The 15438-nt window shown below is 44.2% G+C and overlaps 1 protein-coding gene across 4 annotated transcripts; it reads right to left on the reverse strand.

Annotated features, from left to right (window-relative positions):
* Positions 1-104: 104 nt before the first annotated feature.
* LOC117139780 (hippocampus abundant transcript 1 protein) lies at positions 105-15141 on the reverse strand. Of its 4 annotated transcripts, XM_033302393.1 has the most exons (10): positions 11989-12207; positions 4680-5385; positions 4356-4604; positions 3185-3280; positions 2596-3120; positions 2325-2533; positions 2178-2264; positions 2012-2109; positions 1672-1944; positions 105-1510 (listed from the first exon to the last, which is right to left on the reverse strand). In XM_033302393.1, exons 2-10 carry the CDS (start codon positions 5085-5087, stop codon positions 1413-1415), a joined length of 2043 nt encoding a protein of 680 aa, XP_033158284.1. In that variant the 5' UTR covers positions 5088-5385; positions 11989-12207; the 3' UTR covers positions 105-1412. The 4 variants fall into 4 exon arrangements, with proteins under 4 accessions (XP_033158284.1, XP_033158282.1, XP_033158283.1 ...); XM_033302391.1 differs by having other exon boundaries at positions 4356-5385; positions 11989-12208; XM_033302392.1 differs by lacking the exon at positions 11989-12207 and adding an exon at positions 6004-6284 and having other exon boundaries at positions 4356-5385.
* Positions 15142-15438: the final 297 nt, after the last annotated feature.

A 15438-nucleotide genomic window follows, 5' to 3' on the forward strand; every position in this document is an offset into this window, starting at 1 on the left:
CAGACAAACAGCCAACGTTCCAGTCCAGGACAATGAATTTTTATTTTCCCACGAATTAGATTTAATACTTAGCCTCTTCCTTTTCCATATAAAGGAGTCTCTAATTCATTGTACTAGCGTTTCATTAAACAATTTTGTTTATTTTGGTTTCGTTTAAAACACTATGTTAGACGTTAAATAATTTACAATCAAAATTTGGGTTCAGTTTTCTCGTATATGTTCTGTCTCTCGTACCCCCCGATTTTTCTTACGGGGGGCACTACTCCATTGACCACCTGCTCACACGGGTGGATGTGTATGTACGTAAGTCCTATGTCTGCATGTTTCCATTTATGGGAGGGGGAGGAGCAAGTGGGGAAGTTTTACACGATTGTAGCAACATCGAAAAATATAACTTTGATATCTATGGTACTATACTATACATACACATGCACGTGTGTTCCCAACACGTTCAAGCATTGACTTTGTTGAAGGCTCTGCATTAAGTTGCGTTATTATCAAAATAAAAACTACAGCGTTGCACATGATCGGAGGCGCTAACTTCGCAATCGGCTAAATTAAAAACATTTCGATTTGTGTCATCAGTACCCATACATATATCTCTCTATTTATATATATAAATATATACACATATTTATCTTGTATATACCTTGTGGTTTTCGGTTAAAGTCGCCTAGTTTGTGACCCGATTCATTATAATTTGCAATTCATTTCTTTAGAGTTTAGACTTTAAATCACTACGATTTTCAAAGTAAAGCTTGGTATTCAGTTTATTTGGATTTTCCTCTTCCTAATTGTTGTAACTAAACGGCTTTGGGATGAACTAAATTAGAAATGCGATTCGATATTCGGGATACAGTATTGTGCTGTGCTGAATTTACGCGATTTCATTCGAAGATATCGGATTACACTTACTTGGTTTTTTGTTATTATTTGGCAGTTATTTTGTTGTTGTTGCAAAACATTATTAGCTCTAACACCTGTCTGCTGTGATGTAATCCCAACCCAAAGAGAACCAACAGTCGCAAAAGCAATGCAAACGGAAACAGAAGCCAGAAGCTGGAAAAGCGGGCAAGCACACGGGCCAATCGAATCGAATATGTGTGACTACGTTACTTAGGCGATAATAAATTAGTTACGAAATATAATTGGGCTGAGGTGGTTTGTGGTGTGACAAGGTGCGTTGTGGAAACTAAGGTAAAACGAAGATCTAACCATCAAAACAATAACATTATCTCGGCCTGATCTGCGATATATATGCACCTAATAGAATAGACTCGGAAACTAAAGCCAAACTAGTTACAGCATTTGTTACAGTTACAAAATCCTTAACTCCTTAACACTGCTTATACGTATCTATAGCCACCAGCTGGGTTCAAGTTGTGTGGATAGGACGCCGGCGATGGAGCGCACTACAGCTGCGCCAGCGAGTCGGAGCGGATGAGCGGCGCCAGGGAGCTGGGCGCCTTGTGACCCGTCTCAATCTCGTACTGCACGTCTAGCGAGGCACCTGCGAAAGATCGGAATGGAAAGTCATCACTGTGTTTCACAGCACTGGGAATTTTATTCATAACTAGGTTGCAATTGGCGCATCTTGCTCCGGGACAATGGGTGGGAAAATGGTTAGATGGGTTGGTGAACTTATCAACAATGGCGTCTCTGGACCCTTACGTTTCTTTTCCAGTGTGGAGGTCTGCCCCTCCGGAATGAACGCGGACACTATTATGGCACAGAAGACGCACAAGGCGCCAAACACGAAGGGCGGACCTGGCACATGCTGTGAGATCTTCTCCACGTTCGTCGCCCTGCTGCCGCTGCTCTTCGCATGCGAGTCGTGGTCGTCGTTCAGGTCCACGTTAAACAGGTAGAAGACGACGCCGAAGACCGCAGGACCCAGGCCATTGCACAGACCCCTCATGCCCGTGATCATGCCCTGAACAGCGCCTGAAATTGAGACATTTGATTCAGCTCAGATCTTTTAAACTGGAGCAGTTCAAGCCCTTTAACTTACCCTGACTCTCGGGAGCCGCATACAGGGATACAAAAGCACTGATGGCGGGATACGTGATGGAGCCCAGGGCAGCCACAACGCCAGCCGACCACATCATCCTGATTAAAGAAGCGGGATATCATTCAGGTGACTTGTCTCTAAGATATTTGAGATATTTATTACTCACCACTTTTGACTGCCAAAGCCGTACCACAGCAGCTGCACGATTTCCAGGGCTAGGCCCATTATGATCGTGCGCTTGGCTCCAAACACTCTGCGAAAAAAGCATATAATTAGCCACTAAATAAATGCAGCTGAAGAAATTCAAACTCACTGCATGAAGGAGCCGAGTGTGACTTGCACCGTGATGCTGAGGATGCCTACTATGGCTATAAAGACCGAGACCTCCACATAGTTGAAGCCCATCTTCAGTTTCAGATAGACAAACATGCAGGAATACTCCCCTGCCTCGGGCAGATAGGATAACAGCACAGTGAGGCACAGCATCAGTACGGTCTTATCGGTGCCCACTTTGCGCAGGGCCTAAAAAGAGCACAGTGTCATAAAACTAGTTTAAGAACTCAGCGGTTAAAGCTTCAGCTCACCAGAAAAGGATCCGCCTGCTCCCAGCTGATAGGCGCACCCCAGGAGGCTGGCCGCATCTTCTCTGATAGACTCTCCGGCACGGCCACCAGTATGAAGAATACATCGAGCAGCGCAATGGCCGTGGAGAGGGCCACGACCAGCGTGTCGCCGTACATCTCCATCAGGGCATTGCCCAGAGCCGGCGAGATGACCAGGCTGGCGGCGAATGTGGCCGAGGCCAGGCCATAGGCCTTTGATCGCTCCTCCGGCGTGGTGACGTCCGCCACGTAGGCAAACACCACCGAGAAGGTGACGGCGAAGGCGCCGCTTATTGAGATCATGGCAAAGAACCACCACGTATTGATGGACATCAGCGGTATGGGCAGGCAGGTGAAGAATACTGTGACTAATAGGAAAAACTTTCGGCCCCAGATGTCCGAAAGGGCGCCGATCAGCGGCGCCGACAGGAACGACAGGATCCCCTTGATGCCCATGACCAGGCCGTTCATTAGGAATGTGTGATCCGGGAACGTCTGGTTGAGAGTCTGTTCGAAAACAGGAAAGAGTTAAAATCTGATGTCTGATCTAGGACATATAGAGTAAGCTCACCGATATTATGGGCATCGTCAGCAGGCCCCAGGCGAAGAACTCTAGAAATATCACAACCAGCGCATGATGAACACTCGGCTCTCCGATTCCGGAACTCTGTGAAATAAATTAGATAGCTCATTAGTAATAATCCAGATCGGCTAATTAAAGGGACGCGCCCGCTGCCAATTGGCATAATGGCAGGATGCACTGGCGGACGCACCCATGCGAGTGCGTCATCCTTTCGAGACCAACCAGTTGATAAGGCGACGACAATGGCGCGTTAACCCTTTGAGGCCCCGGCCAATTGCTGGCCGCCTTTATTTGTAAACATTTGAGTCCCGCGTCAGCTAAAAATAAATTGTACTAAATGCGAAACTGTTTGAGCTCGTTAACTGCACCAATGTCACCCGAGTCTGGCTGGCCATGGATTCGGAATGCCGGCAACTGATTTGTTTTGTCGCGCATCAATAAATGGAAAACGAAACCCAAATGATTTCGGGAAATATTTAAACTAGACAAGAAGCTTTCATCAATATCAGAAAAGATCGAATGATGAATAATATATTGTAATTAAATATAATAGCTAAGACCTTCTCGGGTTAAAGGTGACTCCTAATAAGTTCCTATTGAATTATTAATTACTAGCGCTAATTAACTGGAAATTGTATTGTTGAACGACAGCTAATGAGGCTCAGTATTTACTGCATTCAATTAACTAGAAACATAAGTTGATAACCGGAGCAATCCGATTGTTTCTCATTTTTTAATTTCGTTAATATCACACTTATTTAAACGTAGATTTATTGATATGATTTATCTACGTTTTTAAATAGTACCTATAAATAACACTTTTTTTTAACAATATTATCCATCAAAACAATAATTTTCCATGTTCCAATTAAATGTGACAAGGTCTTGAGATAGGCGTTATCTTTTAGATAAATTAAACCTTTATCGTGTAAACTGACAGTTTATCTTACATATGGTACATCTTATCTGGCTATTGTGAAAGAAACCCAATTACAGGCAAGTTATTTGATTCTGAGTAATTATGTAAAGCCCTTTTAAATTAGATTATTCATAATAATAATGTACTACTATTACCTATATCATGTAACATCAGTGAATTGAATTGTATATCAGTAAATGGGTTAACTTAACTGAAAAGTATCTGTATTTTATGAAATACCTTGCAGCAGCAGATGTTGCACACAACGCGAATCCACTCGAAGAAGCGGTTCCGTTTTGGTCGCTCCGGAGTCGCCTCCGAGTTGCCGCCCTGCGATCTCATCGAGATGTAGGAGGCGGCCGAGTGGGTGCGCCTGTGGGCGGCTCCTCCGCTTCCGCCGCACACTCGGCCCGATCCCGAGGACGCGGTGATCGCCGTCTCCGCGAATGCTGCGCTGGGATGTGCTGCTGCAGCTGCATACCGCGAAGTCTGCGGGGATGTGGAAGTTGAGGTGGAGGAGGACGAGGATGAGGGCGGGCTCTGCCGCAGATCGCACCCACTTACCGTGGGCACATCGTCCGCATCGGGCTGCTGACTGCAGCTGGAGCTGGAGCTGCTGTCCGCCTGCTCTGCCTGCTTGTCCTTCAGCGGAGAGTGACGCTTGGCCAGTTGAGTGCCACGACCGCCAAAGGCGGGTGGAGAGAGCGGCAGGGAGCTAATGGTCTCCACATCGGCCACGTCCGCCGTTGTCGGCGTGGAGCTGCTGCTGCGCGTGCTCAGACTGTCCGTCTGTTCACCCGACTCCTGCCGCTCTCGATCAGCATCCCCATCCCGATCTGGATCTCCGGGTGCCGATGGTTCTCCCTTGATTGCCACCGGTGAATTGACCTGTTCCGCCTCAGAATCCTCCAGCTCGAAGCTGCTCTCCAGCGTGTCGCTCTGCCGCTGGCCATAGCTCCGCCCGCTGCGCATGGTACCGTGATCCGTTTTAGCTGCGTGTCTCCCTCTTGGTTTCTAGTGCTTCTGTGGGTTCGCTTATCGCACTAATTTCCATTGCCACGGGTCCACGAACATGTGCGATGTGCGGTGAGTGGTGATGATGATTTCGGCTGTGATTTTGGGATGCGATCCGGTCCACCGCTCTGCACTCCACCACTCCGCTTATCTCCTCGTTTCTGCGGCAATCGAAGCGAAGTTCTATCTTATCATTTGTTTGGCTTAAACACGCCGCTTCCGCTGCCAACGTTTCAGTTTTGAGGCACTTCTCTAGCTGCAATTAAAGTTGGCCAACCGAATGGCTCTTACTCATTTGAATTCATGCGAAACGCGCGATTTGCTTTCAGCTGTTCCCTAGGAATATTAAGTTGGCAAAACAACACACTAAAGACATCGCCGTACTGAATACTCTTGTTTTGTTTGTTGTTTAATGAAAAACCGATAAAAAGTTGTATGCAACTACTAGAGTAAATAAATTACTCGAAAGATTTACGTTTGTAAAATGATTTTAATCCTTAAAGGAGCCGCAAAGTATGCTGCTTTTTGTCGGAATCTAGGTGTGTTATCCACACTTACTTGGCCCAGAAAAAGATAAAGATCGCGCTAAAAGCCACTTAATGTCAGTGCTTTGTGGCGATTTTAACACCCTGGTGTAAATCGCAGTCGCAAGCTTGGATAGGCTCGAAAGTAGATCGATCAACATTAGGAAATGAGCAAACGAAGCAGTTTAAATCGAAGCACATCAAAGTGAAATAAATGGAAAATCAAGTCGGCGCTGCCTGCCAGAGTTCACAGCAACTTTCCGGTCATGTCAGATGGGTCGACGAGATGAGTGTGTGTATTTTTCTGGGAATTGTCCGGTCCGCAGATCGTGGATTAAACAATCACATACCCGCCGACTTCTGGATGCATGGACTCACGTCAGATCACAGCGATTCACACCACGCGCGCGAATATCGATCTCAGAAATTTTAATTGAATCGACTAACGAAAAAAAGTCACCTAGAATTTTGACAAACATGAGAATCAAAAACATCTCCAACTGTGACGCTGTCGATATCGAGATCGTTCCCCCCAAAAAACCAGCGACGTCTGCTGCGTTCCGATGTGCGCGACTCACTAAATTGGATCGCTTGGGCACTCGGTTCTCCAGCCCACCGATTCGCCAGTTCTCCGGTCTCCCAGTGAGCGGAAGCTCGCCAGAGCACCAGAGAATCCCAGAGAGAAACACATGTCCACCTGCTGTGGAGCTTATTTACAAAAGAGACACAGGCAGAGGCACTCGATAGAGAAAAGATACTTGAACTTGAAGTATCGAATGAAGGATATCCATTGCAATTTGAATACATTATTTGTTTCAAAGACAAGTCCAAAATATAAATAAATTAATATAAATATATGAATTTGCACTATATGTTTGCATTTCGATTGTCAGCTCGATTTGCTTTAAATGGTGATTATAAACGAGGGTATACTAAATTCAAAACATTAGTTCCAAGCACACGTACTTTACAGCTTTTGTGACTTACAAAGTTTCAAATTCTATTAAATTAACAATTCTATTATCCCAAACTGGCGAAAATACCCCTCACAACCACAATAAAATGCCCAAAAGCAATTGTCGCACATATCACATAGATGAACTTGACAACGATGATGAAAGTTTCGCGTTAAAAGCAAATGAGCAGCGCTCCCCAGTACAATGGAAATGTTTTTGCTACCCGACCACATGAGTTTGATTGTTATCTAGCTCCCTGGAATTATGCTGGCTACTTGTGTTGGCTCAACAAAGTTTCAGGATGACGGAGCCGAAAAGATCCGATGAGGTTGATTTTGGGGGATTCTATGCTATAAACCATGTAAACATAGATAAACTATAGAGCGTGATATTGAAAGAATGTCAAAGAACATTGATTCCGTTCGTGGGTTTAAGAATTTATTTCAATAAATAAGTAAATATATATATTACATATACTACACTTTATTTACAATATATGAATATGATTGTTTTTGCCTAGTTTTCTATAAATATGTAAAATTCTCAACAGAACGAAATGGACTAAGCTCGCAAACTTGACGCGCATAAATCTCAACCGCGTGCGTGGAATTAGCTAGATGAAACCCATTTAAACCGAGTTCCAAGCGACATGCTAGTGGTGATGGTGACCTGACCCCGCCGGACTGGGCAGTCCGTGAGAAAACGGCAATCGGGTCAAGTGCAGGCCGGAGAACCGAAGGCGCTACTGAAATTCAATTTCCGCGACTGGACAAGGGACAAGGGATTGGACTTGGACAGCCTGTTGTCCGAGAGGGAAACGCCAGCTGCCAAGTCAATCATGGGGAGAATGAACCGGAGGATCTTTATCCCCCATCCATCGGCGGGCTGAATCGCATTCATATGGGCCTGCATGTGTCGCATCAGAAGGCATTAGGAACGACCTTGACAGGAGCGGCAAAAAGTAAAACAACAGGACGAACGGGAAACAGGCATCCGTTTTCGTTTTGCAGGCACGACAAAAAAAAGGAAAACAAAGGAAAAAAGCGGACAACAAGTCAGCACGATGGCGTAACGATTTGGCAAGAGACATGCTGGAAAATACATTTCCTTGTTTTCCTTTCATTAATGTCACAAAAAAGAGACTAGCTAGTAGTTTGTCGCTGGGCTGGGCACTGCCAAATTGAAAAGCCGGCTAAAACGGGCTGTGAGCTAACGACTGGTGGCTATACGTGCCCTCGACAGAAATGCGTTGCGAATTTTTGGTTTGGTTTGCTAATTAATCTTGCCGGTCATGGGCAATCCATCTGATGGGTTGCCCTCCCGCAGGACACGCAAAAATTTAAATGGGAAAAAGGCTGGCAGGGTCAAGTTGGGGGCCACTCAGGTATTCGCAGGCCAGCGAAATTCGTGATACGATCTGAACTTCATTAAAATGCATTTAACGACACTGAAAAAATATATATTTTTTATAACATATTGTTATAATAATAATGGCTGCAAACTTTTGCATTTTATAGGTAGGCAAATTATGTTAATTTAGAAATCTAGGCTTGCATAGAATTTAAACTTTATAAAATTTGTTTCAACTTCATTTACGAGTGTAATAATCCAATAATAAGCAGGGAAATGCTTTCATAAATCCGCATTTTATTCAAATTTTGTAGATTGTATTTTGGCGAAGTTACAGCCCCATGCTCCACAAGCAAATTTTGCGCTTGTGGCGCTCTTGATTTCGATTTGGATTTCGCAATAATGCCAAGACCACCAGACAATGGCCAATAACTGGCAACTCCATTGTTGTGGCTTATTGAAAAGTAGGCCAAAGCCCGAGGCTCCAAGGACACAGAGCACTGGCAGCACAGGCAGCGGAGAAGTTGCCCCAAAGTGGAATATCCTGCTCCCCGATTCCTTCTGCTTGCCACATGCCACATGCCAAGTCAGAGATTATCGCGCGTGGGTCGCTGGGCTGGCAGGTGCTTGAATCCTTAGGATCCAGAGGAATCTGGCGGGAGGCAAGGACTATCGCAATTTTAATTAAAAATACTCCAGCTGGCCTGAAGGCACACACAAATCAATCAGCGACACTTTTGGCAGGGGTAAGCAGCCCAAAAGCTGGGCATTAAAAGCAAACAATAAGCGGAATTCCATCCCATTAAATTTCCTTCTTCTATCCGGGCTTATTGTTTCAAAAGTGTAACTTTTCCGGTAACAAAAATAACTCATTTTCCCTTAAAGAAGCAACAATGAAAAAGCCCTTTCTGTAGAGCCTTCAATGGAAATTTACAATAAAAGGTATAAACATTAAAATGAAACATGAAGCTACATAAAACACCTTGCGCAAACAATTAAGCAACTTTTGGACTCTAAAAGATACCTACGAATACTTATGATTTTCCCTTTTTCCAACTCATTCGCAAGAGCTTAAATTCCTACCAAGTGAAAATGAAAACGAGCACGTGGGGACTTCCATCGACCAACCGAGGCGCTTTCATCTTCCACCATGGCTGATGCCAAATGTCAGCCCACATGAAAAGCGAACTGGCTGACGACTGGTGGCTAATGGAGAGCATTCCAAGGTCATGTGAGTGCACCACCAGTGAGAAGGACGAGGAGTGCTGAAAGAGACGAGCCTGTGCCAAAGCAGCAGATGCGGCAGGCAGATGTTGAAATTCAATTCAGAGCCTGCAGCGCGCGTGCAACGCTGCGGATACGTAATGTGCCCGCTCACATTAGCCAACCAACCAACACAGGCTCAACACACACTTCTCGTGTGAGGCAATCGCTGCCCGCCGCCTTTCAATATTAAAAATAGTTTGTCAACAACGTGGCCAGAAAGTGGCAAGCTGCGACGGGTGCAGCCTCTAAATGGATTCGAGCCAGCGGGATGAGCAGAAGGAGCAGGATGGGAAGATGATTTGGAGGAGCTCACTGGCTTTCTGGGTTGACACTTTGAGCACCCCACTGCCGCCAGCAAATAATCAATTCTATCGATTGGTTAATAGACATATACAGTCACTAACTAAACTAATTCAACATTAACACTATATAAACTCTTCAGATTTCCGCGGAGTTTTAAATTCAACTGTTGACCGAGTTCCGGGCATAGGAATAATCAAAAAGGACGCCACAGCACAGGATTTATTGATTTCGGCAGCTAGATAATGAAAATTGCAGTGCTGGCAGCAAAAACACCGAAATCATAGCAATCCCAGCCGCAATCATCCAAATGCACTGACCTGGGATTTCATCAGCCACACAAAATGGATATAAAAAGACCAAAGCGAGCCGAATGAATGGCGTCTCTTATTGATTAGCGGCAATGATGCACCCAGACCAATCCAAGCGAACCGAACCGCTGGCACCACCCCACCAGCAATCCACCCATCACACCAGCCGAAAGCTAACCCGATCCGAATCTAAATTCGATGCCGAGCACCCGGCTGACCTTGCATGCCGCACCTAGCACCGTGGACTATTGGCTGCCTGGCTGCCTGGCTGGCAGACACGGAACACCAGTAGTTTTAATAAATTTATGATTCCCGAACTGTTGCCCAAAAAGTGTTGACACAACAAAAAGAACGAGACCGATGTAAATGCAACAACCGCAAAAGGACAGACTAAAAGCTGCAACACGACAGTGCAACTGCATCAGCGGAAGTCGTGCAGTTAATTTGCATAAGGAGACAACGGAAGCGGGTGCTTCCGAGGATTGGCACGTGGCCAAAATGCCATAGCACCACGCTACATTGCTTAGATAATTTCGCTCGTACTGCATTTGGAACTAGATTAGATTATATAGAAACTTAAGAAGCACCAGAAAATATGCACATAATAAGGTGTTGCTAATTAAATACGATTTTTGGTCTTTAGGAAAAGTTGCATTAAGCATTTGAATGGCAACAATTGTTATCAAATGTTTGCATAGAATTAACTTCGATATATATTAGTCACATTTTAACATATTTCCCATAAAACTAATATCATTTCTGTCTATCACACTCAGCTTTTTGATATTGTTCGAAGGTTTTAGGCAAGCAAATATCAACAGATATTCTAAAAGTTCTTATATATGTTTAACATTTAAATAAGACCTCCTTTCACTTGCGGATAAGTCAGTATCTTTGAGGTGTATCTTTTAGTCACTGGGGTATGAAATAAATCCAGTGCTGCACTTGACAAGCGTGGAGACCCACTGCGGCATGTCTATGAGACAATAGGAGCCCCCAACTCCGACAAAAGCGGAAGGGGAGCCGAACAAAGCCTCCAAATTGGGTATATAATTTATGGATGCCAACGCGTTATCCAACGGCGTTTTGTAAGGCTCGAGCAGCCACTCATGTGGCGAAGTTTCGCCATAATTGATTGGTATTCGGGCGCCTGACTGTGCAAATGTTTGTCCTGGCTTCAGGACTCAATCCCAACTCGTGCCGAGGATGAAAATGGAAATTTATGCGTGGCAGACTCTTTCCATTTCGCTTTCCTAGAAAAAAAAAAGGAAAAGAAAAGAAGAGCACATAAAAAGTGTCATGGAAATTTTGCGGCGAAGGTTTATTGAACTCCCGACGTTTGTCGAGCAAATTTGGTTAGGCAAATAAACGTGGGTTATGTGATTAAGAGAGATGTTCTCTCGCCAGAATGACTGCATATCCAGCAAGCTGTACTATATAACATACTTAAGTCCATATAGAATGCAAATCCGATTGTTGCATGCACCGCGGGTAAGATTATCTTAGATTTAATGGGCTCTAGAACCAGAAGCTCATCGGCCATAAAAATCATTTTACGAGCGCTAAATGCAAACGAAATTATGCGAAGTTCTCGGAACATTAAACAACAGCATGCTGGTCAAGGAAATTATAAGGATCGGAAAAATGGGCGAAGAGGACGCCCATCAGCTTGGGTGACCTTCTTCAAGGAAAGCGGACGCTTTTCCGTTTCCCTTTGCCTTTCGTTTCGTTTCTTTTCATTGTCGTTTTCATTTTCGTTTTCGTTTCCATTTTTGTTTTTGTGTGCGTCAGGCGGGCGAAGAACAAAGGAAATCAGTAACACGAGAGGCTGAAGGAAATTCGGTTTCCAAGGGGAAAAATGTCCGCCACATTTGGTTTTTCCTGCGCCAAAACGAAGAAGCGAAGAAAAACCACAGACATGTACATATATAGTCTGATCTCATGAACAAAAACATAATTGAGCCGAGAATAACAACAAGAGTGGGGGGTACAGTTACAGTTTTGCGTAACGGGACGATTTTCCCAGTTTTCCGTGGGTGGAAAGCTGAAAGCAAAAGCGAATTGAGTGGGTCAGCGAATCGAGAGAAGCATTTCAAGTTCACTCCTCGTTCATTTGCCACTTTTCAATCATTAAATTTGCACAAAAACACACTTTTCACGCAATTTTCCTCGCGAAACGAGCTGTTTCAATTTTCTCTGCTGTTCATACAAGGCTCTATTTAATTGCACATGGTATCGAGATCCGATATAATTAGCAACAAAAGCAGTCACGAAAAGAAAACGCGTGGAAATCGTTTGGCGAATTTTCCGTTTGCTACACGGCGCGACAAAATGTGCGCTTCGATGTGCGCTTTTCCACACGCTGCGCCGTACTCAGCTGGAAAAGCGTCTGGCAGAGCATTTTCTTTCGCTTGCACTTTTCCTCGCGTTTTTCATTGAAGCTTTGGCCGCGAAAAGCTTTTTGGTATTTTCAGAAAATGCCTCTCACTGCGGATTCATGATTTATTCGAAGGCATGTAGACAGAGTTTTTGCAGACTTGCATAAATTATTTAGTTTATATCTTCCACAAAAATACGTTTTTTTTGTGCATCTTTAACTTAGTATATTTTATTAAGAATAAATATTTTCCCCTGGCGATTTTCACCCACATTTTGATAGGGATTCACTTCCCCCTTCCCAATTACTTTCGATTATTTCACTTTCGTCGTCGATTTGCTCCATAAACCTGCTTTCTCGCGTGCTTGAGAATTTCCCACAACAATTACCATCGGACTTTTGGGCCATTGTTTGTTTGTTTGTTTGCCTTGTTGCTGTTGTTGCATGCCACATTTTCCCGGCTTCGCATTTTCCGAGCGAGAGCTTTCGCTCGGGGGGCATTTTCCACGCTCTCCTGGCATTTCATTCTGTGGTTTTGCTTTTATCTCTGGCACCTGTTCACTTCTGCGCCCTATCGCCGTGTTTTATGAATGAAACAGCTTTTCCGCTTTTCTATCGGCGAAAAGCTTCTCTCGGTGAATAATATTTACAAGGGAATTTTGCAAAAAAGTTCAGAGAACCACTAAAAACTATGGCTTGTTCTGGGGAAATTATCTAATTGCTTGGGAACGGTAGTACGTACACTGAGAGCAATTACCTACATACGATGGAAAGTAAATTGAACACAAAGTTGTAAATTAAATTACCTAGGTGACCTAAAGTGAAAGTTAATAATCTGTTATTTATATGCATGACTATCTCAACAATTTAGCGCAGTTAAAGGGCGCTTCTTAATTGAAATTAACTTTTCCGAAACTAGGTTTCGTCGGAAATCTCCTGGGTGGCATGAAGTCTAATGGCTGCCCCGTGCAGGATAATTTGTGGCCAGCCAAGGTCGCCCAGCAACTCCAAAAATTAAATTCTCGTGGCGCGGCCCTTAATTAGACAGTGAAAATAGGTGGAAACCCAATGGGGGAAATGGCCAGGGAAACTAGAGCGCGGCGCAGGCGTCATGAGCTTTTCCGCTTGCCAGCAAATCGAAAACTGTTGCATAGAATGTGCGCTTGGCGGCAGGCTGGCTACCAAACTCCAGCTAAATCCATTCCCCCAGCGACTGAGTCCAATTGGGCTGGACATGGACATGGGAAGGGGAATGGGAGTTCTCACTTCTCACCTGGGCTACTTCTAATGTCCTAGCCAAAATTACCGGCATTACAAAGGCCTGTTCTTCGAGGGTGGAAAGTAATGGTGACTAATGTAATATTTACACGCGCACTGATTTCCCAAACAAATGAGCGATCATTAGTGCGGGAAAGTCTAGAACTACACACAAACACAGCATAGGTAAACAGAAGGCAGTTCAATGGCCGCAAGTAAAAATAAAACCAGAAACCCGAAAAGCACTCAAAAGAGCAGAAAGCGAAAGGCCAGAACCCACGGAGCAGCTTCTCCACGAAATCGAAAGCCGACCACCACAAGTGGTTCATCTGGCTGCGGGATGGGGTCACCGATGTTGAATTGATTACGCCATCGCCAGTGACACACTTATAAAAGTAGAAGTGGACGTGGAACATGAGCTGGAGCTCGGAGTGGGTGAGGGAGTGGAGTGGAGCACTGGCAAGTGAGGAGTCACCGTGGGAGTACCCACTTATCAATCGCGTTTTATGTCTTTACTGCACTTCGTATCCGAATCCAGTGCAGAGCTTTAAAACAATCGCCCGATTTTTGGGGAAAACCTTATGATATTATCGCTACTATCGCAAATGGGTGAAATCGCCTGATGTCTGCCACATTTACCACCCCCTACAGTGGATATCAGCTCTACGGGCTGGCTTCATCATTAGCGATAGCAAAGTGCCACATTGAGGCACACATATTACGCTTACAGAGGGAAAAATTTAAGTAACAAACTCAATTTTTTGAATACTGACTAGCTTCTAAAGCGAATGATGTACATTGAGTGTAGTTTGAACAAAAGGTTTGCAAATTAATGCATTTGCAATACTTATTGTAGTTATAAGCTTCTTTCTAGTTATTCCAAAGTTATTCGTTGTGGGTTTTCTTATCAAATAATTAGCTTAAAACGATCATACACAAAGCAAGCGTGAAACGTGCTCAATATGGCAACTTTGTTGATAAGAAAATACAGGCTTAAAACTATGGATACAATATGTGATTTCAAACAAACATTTCATGTTCTATTTAAAACTTTAAAAGATCTTAAATCTAACCTATTACATTTTACACTATCCTTAAGTTGATAAACAAAATTTAAAAAACGGTCTGGTTTTGGAGTTGATTTTATCATCTAAAATATACAAATATGTTACTAAGTGTAAGATCTTAATATAAGCATTATAATTCTGTGTGCTTTTCCTATGTTTTCTGGATGTTATTCATTTCTGATTATAGAAAGTACATTGCCCAGTGCATGTTTCATATCAGAACATATTTACAAACATATAGTACTGGATGTTAAGTCGAAATACTAAATAAGTACTGTGAAAATCCCCTGCCAACTGAGTAAACATTTGAATGCTCGAATCGTTTAATAGACCTCGATTACGTCTAAAAGTAATGCCCAAATCGCGACTGGAGCGTCAAGCACACGCCGTGTGCTGAATCACCTTGGCTCCGCAGATAAGGCCACTCATAGTGATATCGGAACAGTGCTAGTCCGATCCCGAAATCCGTGACAATATGTATGTACATGTATGTACTCACCGTGAAGACACTCTTGCTCTTGTGGGCTCGATTCCGTATGACCAGTCCCGCCAGCGGCTTCTTCACATGGATTTTGGGCATCTTGGCGGTGCTGGCAACGTTGCGGCTACGTGGCTTTAGCTTTACCGTTAACTGGGCGGGCAGGCGGTAGGGTGCGTGGTGTGTGTTTGTTTGTTTTGCCAATGGAAACGCCGGAGAGCTGCTGCCTCTTTTCGTTCAGTGTTTTTCGCTGTACTGCCTAGCAATTTGGCTGCATCGCCCGTGTTTTGCTGCTGTTTTTCCACTTTACTACACGGCGGCACTTAATTGAGGCGCACAAGCACGGCACACACTCGATTTGCTCGGACTATGCGCGCTATAATCACAATTATTAGTTTACCATTAAAGGGACGCTTGGGCAAC

The sequence above is a fragment of the Drosophila mauritiana genome, chromosome 3L (assembly GCF_004382145.1).
Source record: "Drosophila mauritiana strain mau12 chromosome 3L, ASM438214v1, whole genome shotgun sequence".
NCBI classification, from domain to species: domain Eukaryota; kingdom Metazoa; phylum Arthropoda; class Insecta; order Diptera; family Drosophilidae; genus Drosophila; species Drosophila mauritiana.

Bases quoted from the DNA above. Each gene is read 5' to 3' on its own strand.
- LOC117139780 (XM_033302391.1), bottom strand. From the start codon at position 5,087: ATGCGCAGCGGGCGGAGCTATGGCCAGCGGCAGAGCGACACGCTGGAG. The intron at 1,945-2,011 runs GTAAGTTAAAGG...TCTCAATTTCAG, and splicing joins TGCGGCTCCCGAGAGTCAGG to GCGCTGTTCAGGGCATGATC. The intron at 1,511-1,671 runs GTAAGGGTCCAG...GATCTTTCGCAG, and splicing joins CTCCACACTGGAAAAGAAAC to GTGCCTCGCTAGACGTGCAG.